At 40.8% G+C, this 12,688-nt stretch overlaps 1 protein-coding gene across 1 annotated transcript; it reads left to right on the forward strand.

Moving 5' to 3' along the window:
* The first annotated feature begins 8,460 nt into the window (after positions 1–8,460).
* On the forward strand, positions 8,461–9,345 carry LOC122053959 (uclacyanin-2-like). The gene is made up of 2 exons (XM_042615848.1): positions 8,461–8,636; positions 8,712–9,345. Exons 1-2 carry the CDS (start codon positions 8,477–8,479, stop codon positions 9,140–9,142), a joined length of 591 nt encoding a protein of 196 aa, XP_042471782.1. The 5' UTR covers positions 8,461–8,476; the 3' UTR covers positions 9,143–9,345.
* The last annotated feature ends 3,343 nt before the right edge of the window (positions 9,346–12,688 follow it).

Below are 12,688 nucleotides of genomic sequence, written 5' to 3' on the forward strand. Positions count from 1 at the left end.
TGTAGCCACCAAACTATGTAAGTCTTGTGCTTCATTTAAATCCTTTTGAGACTTTGTGGAGAGGTTTCTCCACCGAGAAGGAGAAATACTTAGCCGGAATCTGTCCGGGGGTTGATCTACCGAAAGATCAAGGGATCGTCCACCTTACGGACACGCCGAGGAGTAGGGGCAAGTTATCCCCGAACCTCGTACATCATTGTGTTAGTGGTGTTTTTGTTTTCTTCCTTGTATTATTTTGTTTTTGCTTATTTCCGCTGTGCTAACAAAGTTCTGGAAGAAAATTTGTGTAAGTTTGCGAAGAGGCTATTCACACCCCCCTCTCTAGCCATCCGAAGGTCCTAACAGCCTGATCTGCACAACTATCAATCTGAGCCCATATTTGTGTCAGCTACTGGAACCTTAGCCAATTTGAAATTTGACATTACTAAGTTCTTCAGGAGGATATTCTTTATATTTTTGGGCCGAGATTGATTGAGGTTGGGCTACAATTCTCTTTTGGTAAAAAAAAAAAACTATCTTAAAAGTATATGATAGCTAACTGAGATTCTCTTTCTCCTCTTTGCAGATCAGATAATGTGGAAGGCTTCTATCAGTTAGATTCTGAAGTTGGATAAGGCTAAGCTGAACAAACATGGAGAGGTCGTGCTGGTAGAATGTGATGTGCAGCTGACCGACTTCTCAAGCAATGTGGCTGAGAGCAGAGAGGCTACCAGCGAGACATTTGATAGCGATGCAGCAGCAAGTACTGGATAAACGTTGCCACCCTGGCCTTCCATGAGGCTAGTGCAGATTTCTTCGATGTTGCTGGAGTCTGAAGAACCATTAAGGATCTCCAGGAAGAGACGTCGACCAGCAAGTTCAGCCATGGATGCTCCTTTGACGAAGGCTCTAAAGCCTTCCCTGTCTAGCCGAAGGGAGACGATAGTGCCCTTAGAGGAAGTATCACAGTCGAGCGAACCGAGTCTGCACCCAATCGACCCATCTACGAGCAAGCTCTCGATCGATCAACCTTCCTCACCACAATTGATCGGTCAATCTTCTACTCAGAGCTCCTCTCCCACAGGTCAAGGTTGACTTGGTTGACCAAGCTTGAGTCTTAGTTTGGGTTTCGATATTTGACAATACAAGACTTCGATGATATGGACAAGTGCAGGTACAGTTGTTCATTTGGGGAGATTGTTTGGTGAAATTCTCCTCTGATCAGGGTCTGATCAGGTTGGTTGAAGAAGAAGTCAAGTAGGTCAAGGTTGACCAGATACTTGACTAGGAAGTCTTAACTGGGATATTAGGCAGAAGGAAAATCCTGGTGAGTGAAGCAAGGTGAAAAACCTAGTGAGTGAAGCTAGGCAGATGGAAAGTCCTAGTGAGTGAAGCTAGACAGTGAGAAAATCCTGGTGAGTGAAGCCAGGTGAAAGTCCTAGTGAGTGAAGCTAGGCAGTTGGAAATCCTGGTTAGTGAAGCCAGGTGAAAGACTTAGTGAGTGAAGCTAGGCAGATGGAAAGTCCTAGTGAGTGAATCTAGTGAGTGAAGCTAGGCAGATGGAAAGTTCTAGTGAGTGAAGCTAGGCAGTGAGAAAATCCTGATGAGTGAAGACAGGTGAAAGTCCTAGTGAGTGAAGCTAGACAGTTGGAAATCCTGGTTAGTGAAGCCAGGTGAAAGACCTAGTGAGTGAAGCTAGGCAGATGGAAAGTCCTAGTGAGTGAAGCTAGGCAGTGAGAAAATCCTGGTGAGTGAAGCCAGGTGAAAGTCCTAGTGAGTGAAGCTAGGCAGTTAGAAATTCTGGTTAGTGAAGCCAGGTGAAAGACCTAGTGAGTGAAGCAAGGCAGATGGAAAGTCCTAGTGAGTGAAGCTAGGTAGTGAGAAAATCCTGGTGAGTGAAGTCAGGTGAAAGTCCTAGTGAGTGAAGCTAGGCAGTTGGAAGTCCTGGTGAGTCAAGCCAAGCAGATGAGAAGTCCTGGTGAGTGAAGCCAGGCACGGGGAAAATCCAGATGGGGTCAAGGTTGACCAGACATCTGGTGAAAGTCCAAGTAGTTCAAGGGATTGATCGGATATTTGACACGAGAAGAAAAGTCCATGTGGGTCAAAGGGATTGACCAGACACTTGGTGAGGGAGTCCTAGTAGGTCAAGGGTGACCAGATGCTAGGCATGATGTACCAACAGGTCAAGGTTGACCGGATGTTGGTTTGAGGGGCTTGGGACTTGGTTTTGGGCAAAAAGCAGGCTTCAGTGGATCGATTGGGAGGTAGTCGCGAGCGCACAGAAGCCTGCTGGATCGATCAGCCGATCGATCCAGAGGCCCCAATCGATCAGTGGATCGATTGGGAAGCTGCAATTTGTCGCGATAAGCCTTGGATCGATTCGTTGATCGATCCAGGCTTTTCCTGAGAGCACAGAGGCGCTCTGGATCGATCAGTGGATCGATCCAAAGCCTCCCCGATCGATTGGGAGCAATCCAATCGATCGGGATCCGACCGTTGGCGTCATATTTAGCTGCAGGCGTTCGATTCCTTCAGCACCGCTTCACCTATTCATCTCAGATCCTCGACAACAACTCCACAGCTCTCTCTAAGCTCTAGATCGCCAGTTCTTGAAGGTTCTTAGAGGTTCTTCCAAGTCAAGAGGCGGATCAAAAGCAAGAAGAAAGCTAGGGTTAGGGTTTCTTGTATTCATTGAAAGCTTTGCTTATACTTTTGTTCCCTTTCCTTTCTTTCTGTATTGAGAGTCTTGTAGGACTTCTCTGCCTTCGGTAGTTACCGAAAATGAGTGTTTATTAGTGGAGGTGTGTGTGTGTGCATGGATCCTTGGACTAGTCACCTCTTGTGAGGTGGATACCAAGTAAAATCCATTTGTTAGCGTTGTATGCATTTGTTTCTTTGTATTTCCGCTGCACATCCTTGAAGAAACAAGCAACGAAGAACACGAGCACGCAACGAGCTATTCACCCCCCCTACCTACATTTGGGTCCCAACGCCTTCCTCAGCACAATTGATCGGTCAATCTTCTACTCAGAGCTCCTCTGCCCCATCAATGCTGCACTCATTTGGCTTTGGTCTTATTGCTGTATCAACCGATCCAAGCTTATCCCATCCACATGGGACTCATGTTTGGAGTTCCATCACATAAAGGGGCTCTGGTCCCTTCCTAGGATCCATCGGAGCTCCAACATGTTATAATGTTGAGGGGTATGCTTGCTAAAGCCTGGCAAGCGGACATGGACAAGCCCAAGAATAGGATGCCACTTGGATGGGTTCACCCATGGCTTAAGGTTACATTTTGAAAAATATCGTTGCTACTAGTGTAAGTAATCTTAGCTTTTTGACTTTCATCAGTTTTGGACTGAGTCCTTGACTATTTGTCATTCTTTCATCGACCTAGTTTGTATGAATTGAGACTTGGAGAAGCATGTGGAGGATCTAGAAGTCGCTCGAGCCCAATCAAACCATGCTTCAAAGGAGGCCCATGTTGAAATAGCTAGCAAAGTTGCAAGAAAAAGTTGCAACTCAGTTGGAGCTTCTGCAACAAGCAAGGAAGGTTTCAAAGGAAGAGAAGGAGAGGCTACTGCCCAAATGGCGGCTATGGATAGGCTTCAAGCCCGTTTAAAGATCTCTAAAGACAACGTTTCCTTAAAGCAAAAAAGGAGGCAGTGAATGCTTCCCGATCTGGACAAGAAAACTGTAGAGACTAAAGATCTTTCCATCGAACTACAAGAAAAGATAAAAACTTATGAGGGGAAAATGGCAGGCAAGACAACTGAGCTGGTGGTGATGGAGGCGTTGATCCAAAACTAATAGAATGAACTAGAAATCTAAAACGCTGAATTGGAAGCTCTAAAATCTGAGCTAGAGGGCTATAAGGCCAAAGAAGACGAACGATATGAAGTCAAAAGAGTGGAATACCTTTGATCAGCGGAGTTCAATCATCTCTTGGGCATGCATACTGTGAAAATATTTTCTATGGGACTGAAGGAGCTGTAAAGCAACTTAGTGAAGCATAACATCTGACAGCCAATCTGCTAGAAGATTTCATAAATCTTCCAAAGATATATAAAGATATTCATGATGATACTTTCCCTGACTTTTCCATTTTCCTGATTTGTAACTTTTCTATTTACATCCTTTTGTTGTATTTCCTACGGGCCCTAACTTATAAAATCTAACTTTAATTTTTTTTATTACTTCTATCAGATCAGAGATTTTAATCTAGGCTCAGAAGTTAAAGAAGTTTTTATTCATGGCTACATGTGAAATTATGTTTACATGAGAAGATGCATTTGCTCCTTTACCGTGTTAACACTAGTAGCCTTTATGCTAAGCAAGCTATGGCAAGGTTTATGACGAGCGACGCTAAGCGAGTGGCTATACTGTTAATGCATAGCGGGTAGTTGTATTGTTAATGCAGAGCAAGCAGTGATATTAATGCCAAGCAAGTGCTTGTGATGTTAGTACCAAGCGAGCAACTACAATGTTAGTGTCATGCGAGCGAATATGTTGTTAATGTCGAGCAAGTGGTTGTGTTGTTAATGCCAAGTGAGCGATTGTGATGTTAATATCGAGCGAGCAACTGTAATGTTCGTAGCGAGAGTGCGGTTATGATGTTAATGCCGAGCGAGCGACTGTATTGTTACTGCCAAGCAGACGGCTGTGTTCTTAGCATCGAGCGAGCTACTATAATATTAGTGCTGAGTGTGTGACCTTCGTTATACCGAGCATGTGATAATCCTTTCTTTTTACCTGTCATAAGACACTCCTAGTTTTTTTTGCATATTGTAAGACACTTCTAGTTGTTTTGTTTGTCGTAAGACACTCTTGGTCTTTTTTGTCGTAAGCAACTTTTGGTTATCAAGAGGCTTTATCGAAGCAGTGCGCAAGTGTAGAAGTCATTTTGAATGTTGTTATCTAGCCCCTGGTCGAATGCTGCTTATATAGGCTATTCCGAGCACCTGGAACCCCTCCGGGCGCCTGAACCACGTGTCTCGGTCAATCGATGGGCTCCATGTAGGTTTATGGATGTTCTCAATGAGTTTAATTCAGATTAGACTTAATCCTGTAACCTTAGGATCAATCATATTTTAGTCAAACTAAAATAAACCTATCTTCAAATTAACATATTCTTTATGTGTGACCCAATAGGTTCTCATAACGTTGATAATATCTCTAAACCCATTTTATAAACATAAGCAATGAGCGGCATCTATCAATGCATCATTGCTACCCAAGTAACGAGAATGTCGAGATCCGACCTAACTTTTTGTGTCTATTATCTTGTATGACTTGGTCCTTCTATTCTTGATATTTAGATTGATCGATATGACATAAACCGTGTCATCCTCTTATCAATCTTTGTATTTCTTGATCTCTAAGTAGACTCACTTAACCAAATAAGCTCAATATCTCATATTGACTCATTTGAGCATGGTCATGCATTTTAGTAGTCCTACTTAATCAAGGGGCTCATAGATATCACTTCAGTTATATGAAAGGGATAGATCTCATCTACATCACTTACATCCCTTTGCATAACTTATTGTATTCCCAGTGATCAACTTTACAGTCCACCTTATTACAGGTGATGTTTGCCAATACCAAAGTACACAACTCTTTGTGTAGGAAACCGTAGTGACTTCAAGTCTAAGGACTATCCATACCAATAGTTAATTTGAGAATGTTTATGATACTCATATAATGATCCATGAAACATTCTCATGGCAGACCAATTCAGTATATATTATCTAATATATACTCATGTATCAGCTTAATATCTTATATCCATAACTTATGAGATTAAGTTATCAATTGACCTACATGCTAATCCCAATGCAGTAATATTATCCTTATCTATTAATGCTTGACTTGAAATAATTAATTAATTAATTAATTAATTAATTATATATATATATATATATATAGTCTCTCACTATTAATTCAACCAATTGATATGCTATACACTAAAACCTACTACCCTAGGTCATTATTATTTTTATTCATCTAGCATAAATATGAAGTAAATATAATAACCATTGCCTTTTATTAATGAAATATGATATAATATATCTAAGTCAATCAACCCTTAATTGGCTCTTAGGGCTTACACTAATAGAGGGCTCTTGTATGCTTTGCTTGAAACGAGGGGGTGATAGAAGCAACTTCCTATTTTCAGACAACTTGGGCTTTTTTGACATTGACATATTTGATAGCCCAACACAACAGATTGTTGAAATCCTTAGGGGCTTCCTCACCAAGAAACAAAAGAAATCTCCATTGATGAGTCCTTGAGAGAAAAGACTCACCAATATTTCGCTGAGGGGATGTCCATAGCAACTTCATTGAATCGCTTGATGTATGCTTTCAATGTCTCTTTGAGTCTTTGACCCCCTACTTGAGGGCAAACAAGTTCAATATGGTTTTGTGGTATCTTCAGTTGCTAGCAAAGTGATGGAGGAAGACCGTCTGGAAATCTTTGAAGCATGAAATGGAACCTGACATGAGTCGATTGAACCACCTTTTTATCGAGCCCAAAAGTGTTGTTAAAAACACTCAACCGAAACTATCAGTTTCAGTTGATTTTTTTAATAAAAATATAGTGTTTGCTAAGATTTTAACCCCAATCTCCTAGTTGAGGACCAAGAATACTTACCAATTAGATTACAACATATTAATATTCAACTGACAACTCCATATGTAATATTAATTATGGAATGAGCTTTTGAGTTGAATGACTCATTTGACTTTCTAGGCTTGACCTAAATAGTGAAATACTGGGTTAGTAAAAAGGGAATCCAATATCTTATCATGGGCTGACGAGTTTACTTATATACCTGTCCATCTTATAGAGAGTTGAGGGAAGCAAAGCCCTGTGAAGAGGATTCGATCGAGAATTGAGCAGGAGGATATAGGGGAGTATGACCCTATGATCTTGTGAGCCGATCGAAAAGATGTAGGGGAGCAGAGCCTCAGGAGTTGAAGATCCGATAGGGAACCAAGCCAGAGGATATAGGGGAGTAGGGCCCCATGATCCTATGAGCCTGATCAGGAGAATGTATGGGAGTAGAACCCCGTGATCCTATGAGACGATTGGGAGGATGTAAGGGAGTAGAGTCTCGTGATCCTATGAGTCGATAGGGAGTATATAGGGGAGCATAGCCCCATGAGGTGGAGATCCGATTGGGAACCGAACGAGAGGATAGAGGGGAGCTGAGTCTCATGATCCTGTGAGCCAATCAAAAGGATGTAGGGGAGCAGAGCCCTGTGAGACGGAGATCCGATCAGGAACCAAGCGAGAGGATATAGGGGAGTAGGATCTTATGATTCTATGAGTTGATCGAAAGGATGTAGGGGATTAGAGCCAGGGAGTTGGAGATCCGATCGGAAATTGAATGGGAGGATTTAGGGGAGTAGAGCCCCGTGATCTTGTGAGCTGATAAGAAGGATGTAGGGGAGCAGGGCCTCGTGAGTTGGAGATCCGATCGTGGTCTTTGATGCCTCGATTGACCATTCACTCAGGTTAACTTATTTTAAACTTTGACTGTCACATTAACTAGAATATTAACTTTTTGATCTTACATGTGAGCCCTCTATATATGCACCCCATCATTATAAATTGTATTTTTTTATAAAACCTAGAATATAATTTAATAATATTTATTTTTATATCTTATTTTGATAATACATATAATTATTCAAATAGATATAAGAGTTGAGTCTTCCCTTTCAAGTAGGATGGTAAATGAATTAAATGTTTATGGGTAAACTCAGTATTTTATTTGGTACAAAATCTATTAAATAAATAAATTCGATCAACTTGTTAAACTAAATGATTAAATTTGCACATATATGTATTTAACTCATTAACATTTATAATATTCACAAATCATGCTCATAAAAAAAATCTCTTTTCAAACTTGTAAATGAGTATAAAAAGTTATCAAAATAAATAAATAAATTTGTAATATCAAACCCAATTACTAATCAAACAATCTTTAAAAATATAAAAGTTCCAAACAATCTTCTATGAAGAGCTGAAAAATATCTAGTTGAATCAAACTCAAGCTTGAAAGAAAAGAAATCAAGCAAAGGTTGAATAGTCTCGTTTCAACAATTTTGTTCATTAAGTAACACAATTATCAAACTCAACTTAATTACTTTATTTTGATTAGATTATTAAACAAGCTTAAACAACATAAAATTTAGTTAGACTTTGCTTTTTTACCTCCCTACTCTTAAGAATTAGAATTAGGTAGGCAAATTAAATAACACAATTAGGAGAAGCTAGAAAATCTTAATTCCATGATTCAATTACATTAGGTACACCAAAGCCTTGGAAGCTAGTGAAGAACTCATATCTACTCATATCAATAAATGATCCAACCATCCAAATAATAATAATAATAATTATTATTATTATTAGGTGATCAGTTTCCGTGCCTATATTTAGGGGTTTCATTGCTTCATCGTGTTCATTGCTTTCTTGCAGGAGCTGATGGCTTTGGAAGCAGCAGCTCTTCTTATCTTTCTTGCAGCAGCCGTGCCGGCGGCCGTCGCCACCGACTACACCGTCGGCGGTTCGCAAGGGTGGACCAGCGGCGTGGATTACAGTTCATGGGCTTCCGGGACAACCTTCAACGTCGGCGATACGCTCCGTAAGCTTCTTAATAATTAATTTCCGAATCGCACACACTTCAATATTTCCTAATGGTCCGGCGGTCGGCGGGCAGTTTTCCAGTACGGTCCGCTACACAGCTTGGCGGAGGTGGGCGAGTCGGACTTCAACGCTTGCTCCGCCAGCAACTCCGTCCAGACCCACACAGACCGGAGCACCAGGATCAGCCTCACTGCGCCCGGCAGCAGGTACTTCATCTGCGGCACGTCGGGCCACTGCTCCGGGGGCATGAAGCTGGCTGTCACCGTCGCCGCTTCAGGTTCGGCTCCCGGCGGCTCGACGGCACCGAGCTCACCGTCGTCTTCGTCAGGGACGCTGACGCCGATGACTCCGACAACGCCGACGACACCCGGCTCATCGTCCAACGATGCTCCCCCGTCGACGATTCCCGGCGAAAGCAGCGGCGGAATCGCTGTTGACGGAGGCAGATGGAGCGCAGTGTGGCTTGGTGGCTTGGTGGTTGTAGGACTAGCGATCATGGGATAGCTAGCTAGCGCCATTAATCTCTGGATATTAAACCGCTTGTTATGTTTGACTCATGGGAGCAATAAGATGAGTGTAGGCTTGGTTATTTATTTCTATTAATGGAGTTTCTTGATATTTTTTTTACTGCAATTGTTGTTTCGATACAATCCATTCACCATTGTATTTTTTTTTACTGCCTAAACGATGGCTATATATCTCCATAATGATATAATATTGTCCATTTTAGGCCTAGACTCTCATGACTTTGCTCTTGGGCTCTATCCAAAAGTCCTTGTATCAATGGAGATATTTTGTGGGCCTTCCCGCGAGCATCTGGTCACTCTGACCTGCTCAGCCTCCCTGCAAGCATCCGCACCCGGTCACCTTGACCTACTTCGGGTCTCCCCGCGAGTATTCTGTCACCTTGCCCTGCTCCGAGCTTCCCTGCGAGCATCCAGTCACCCTGACCTACTCGTAGGGATGTAAACGAGCCGAACAGTATTAGGCTCAAGATCAGCTCGTTTAAGTTATATTCAGGTCCGAGTTCGGCTGGTTTTAGAATTATCAAGCTCGCGAACAGTTCGAGCTCGGCTCGTTATTAGATCAATTATCAAAGTTAACGAGCCTAACTCGTTAAGCAAGCTCGGGCTCGTTTTCGGGCTCGTTTAGAGCTCGTTTTAAAGCTTATTTTTTGGCTCATTTTAAAGCTCGTTTTAGAGCTCTTTTTTTTTTACTCGTTTTAGAGCTCGTTTTTTGGCTCGGTTTAAGGCTCATTTTAAGGCTCATTTTTTTTGCTTGTGAGCCTATAAACAAACATGTTCACGAGCTCACGAGTCGAATATCCTTAAGCTCGAGCTCAGGTCGATAAAACTGTCGAGCTCGAAATCGAGCTCGAGCTCAGCTCGATAAGATAAACGAACCAACTCGAACGAGCTTTTTACCGAATCGAGCTTCGAATAGCTTGTGAACCGTTTGGTTCATTTGCATCCCTACCTACTTGTCTCCCCGCGAGTATCTGGTCACATTGACCTGCTCCAGGCCTCCCGTAAGTATCCAGTCATCCTGACCTGCTCCAAGCCTCCCCGCGAGTATCCGGTTACCCTGACCTACTTGCTTCCGCACAAGTATCCGATCACCCTGACCTGCTCCAGGCCTCCCACGAATATCCGGTCACCCTGACCTGCTTTGGGCTTCCCTGCGAGCATCTGGTCACCTTGACCTACTTGCTTCCGCACAAGTATCCGATCACCCTGACCTGCTCCAGGCTTCCCACGAACATCCGGTCACCCTGACCTACTCCGGGCCCACCCTTAACTGTGTTCAAGGTCACCCCACATGGTATCTGGTTCGTACCATGTCTCTGATATCATTTGTTGTGCCCAAAGGATGTCCACATATCTCCATATTGGCATGATATTGTCCACTTTGGGCCTAGGCCCTCATGCCTTTGCTCTTGGGCTCTACCCAAAAGGCCTCATACCAATGGAGATATCTTGCATCCTTTTAACCCCATGCTCTTTACCAAATCTTTCCAATGTGAGACTTTGATTGAAACTCAACAGTTCGAGATAGAAAAGAATTTGAAGAATTAAAATTACAAATTCAACTTCAACTTATCGTTTGAACCGTATAAGTTGAAGCTGTCGATCTTGAGGTTAGCCCGAGTTACTGGTTGTTCTCACATGAGTGGGATTTCTTTAGTTGCAATCGAGTTCTCCCGATAGAGTATCACGTCAACTGAGTACTTTGAGTACCGAGTCCTCCATGTGCGAAATTACTAAGTGCTTTGAGTGCTGAATCGCCGTGTACTTCGAGTGCTGAGTTGGGAGAGACATCATCTGACTGCTGAGTGGATCACCAATCGTCGATCACCGAACGCCGAGTTAGGAGAGAAGTCGTCTAACTACCGAGTATCACCCAAGAGCCAAATACTCGGGCATGGAGATTAGGTGCTTGCATTGGCGGAGCCAAGAATGGTAGCCCACTCGACCTAAAAATGCCCCCCAAGCTAAAAGCCTTTTCTTTCCCTTTAAAAATCTAAAATACAAGGTGTGAACAAGTAAAATTAATCAAATCTTCAGCTGGGCACCTTGGGCTAGAGATGGGGGTAAGCCAATGCCTGGCTATGCCCTTGGGTGCTTGGGAAAGTAATCACGAGTGGATTTATGAAGGCTCGGGAATAGAGAAGGCAAGTTGGGAAACCTCCAAATGTTAGAGAAGTATTTCCAAGTTCAAGTGGATTGCCTAAGCACCGAATCGAGAGTTAGACCTCAAGATCTATGTTGGACACAGTACTCTTAAAATAGATTTGCCCCTCCTTCAATGGTGCTTTGAGATTGTTATGTGTTGTCTGTTTCTCAAGATATAATGACAAACTATTAATCTCCACTAAGGGCATCTCCAATCGTTAAAGCTTTGAATGAGTTTTTTTTTTAGAATTCTAACATGCCACATCAACATTATAAAAATTCATTGAAACATTCTTAATCGTTAAAACTTTGAGTGAACTTTTTTTTGTAATTCTCTCCACACGAACTACATGGCTCCATGCATATTACATCAATTTCAATACAAATCTACTATTCTCTCCGCAAATTAAAAAAAACCTAAATACAATCTTTTCATTTAATATCTTTATATAGTTTTCATTTGATATTTTAATTAATATATTATAATCTTTAATTTAATTTATTTATAATTAATAATTAATAAATTAATTAATTTTTAATTTTTAATTTAATATAATTTATCCTTTTATTTAATATTTAATTATTTTATAAAATTAATTTAATTATAGTTATTTGTATATTTTTTACTTATCTCAAATATATTTATTTTTTTTTAAAAAAAATATAATTTTAATTATTACTAATTATTTATAAACTGAAATATTATAATTAGCTCATTAAATAATTTATTTTTAAATTATTTAAAAATGATCAATCATGTACATTAATTATTGGTTCTACATTCAAGAGAAAAAACAGATTTGAATACTCAAACCTCTTGTTGAATTAAAAACATCACATTTTACTTATACAATCATAAAAGTTTTTTAAATGCGATTTTTAAATTTTATAAACTTTTGACAAAATTTGTATTGGAGATGCTCTAAGCACTAATGGTACAATAAATTGAAATAAAATCTATCATAAATAATCTGTTGAGCGAAGAAGGATGCACAACAGAAAAGGGAAACTAAGTGGATAGAGAAAATTTTCTATTCTTCTTTTGTAGTCTCTTTGCTCGAGATCATGACCTCCTTATATAAGACTTCCATACCTCTGCTGCAACAAAATGGTCAAATAAAAGTTATTTATTGCTTTTACCAACCATGAAAAGTTAGTCGTTGGTCGGTCATTTCAGTTAATTCTTTTATGGATTCCACCCACGTTCTCAATTTTGAGCTTTAAATTTCACAACTTCTCTTCAAATAAAAACCTCAAGTTTCACGCCCACCCTTGTTAATTCTTTTTTTCTCATTATCGACTTGGACAATTAATTAATTATTCTGTCAAATTAATAATTTAAAATTTTGATAAGTTAATTAATTAATTTTGATGGGTC

Source organism: Zingiber officinale, chromosome 3A (genome assembly GCF_018446385.1).
Source record: "Zingiber officinale cultivar Zhangliang chromosome 3A, Zo_v1.1, whole genome shotgun sequence".
NCBI classification, from domain to species: domain Eukaryota; kingdom Viridiplantae; phylum Streptophyta; class Magnoliopsida; order Zingiberales; family Zingiberaceae; genus Zingiber; species Zingiber officinale.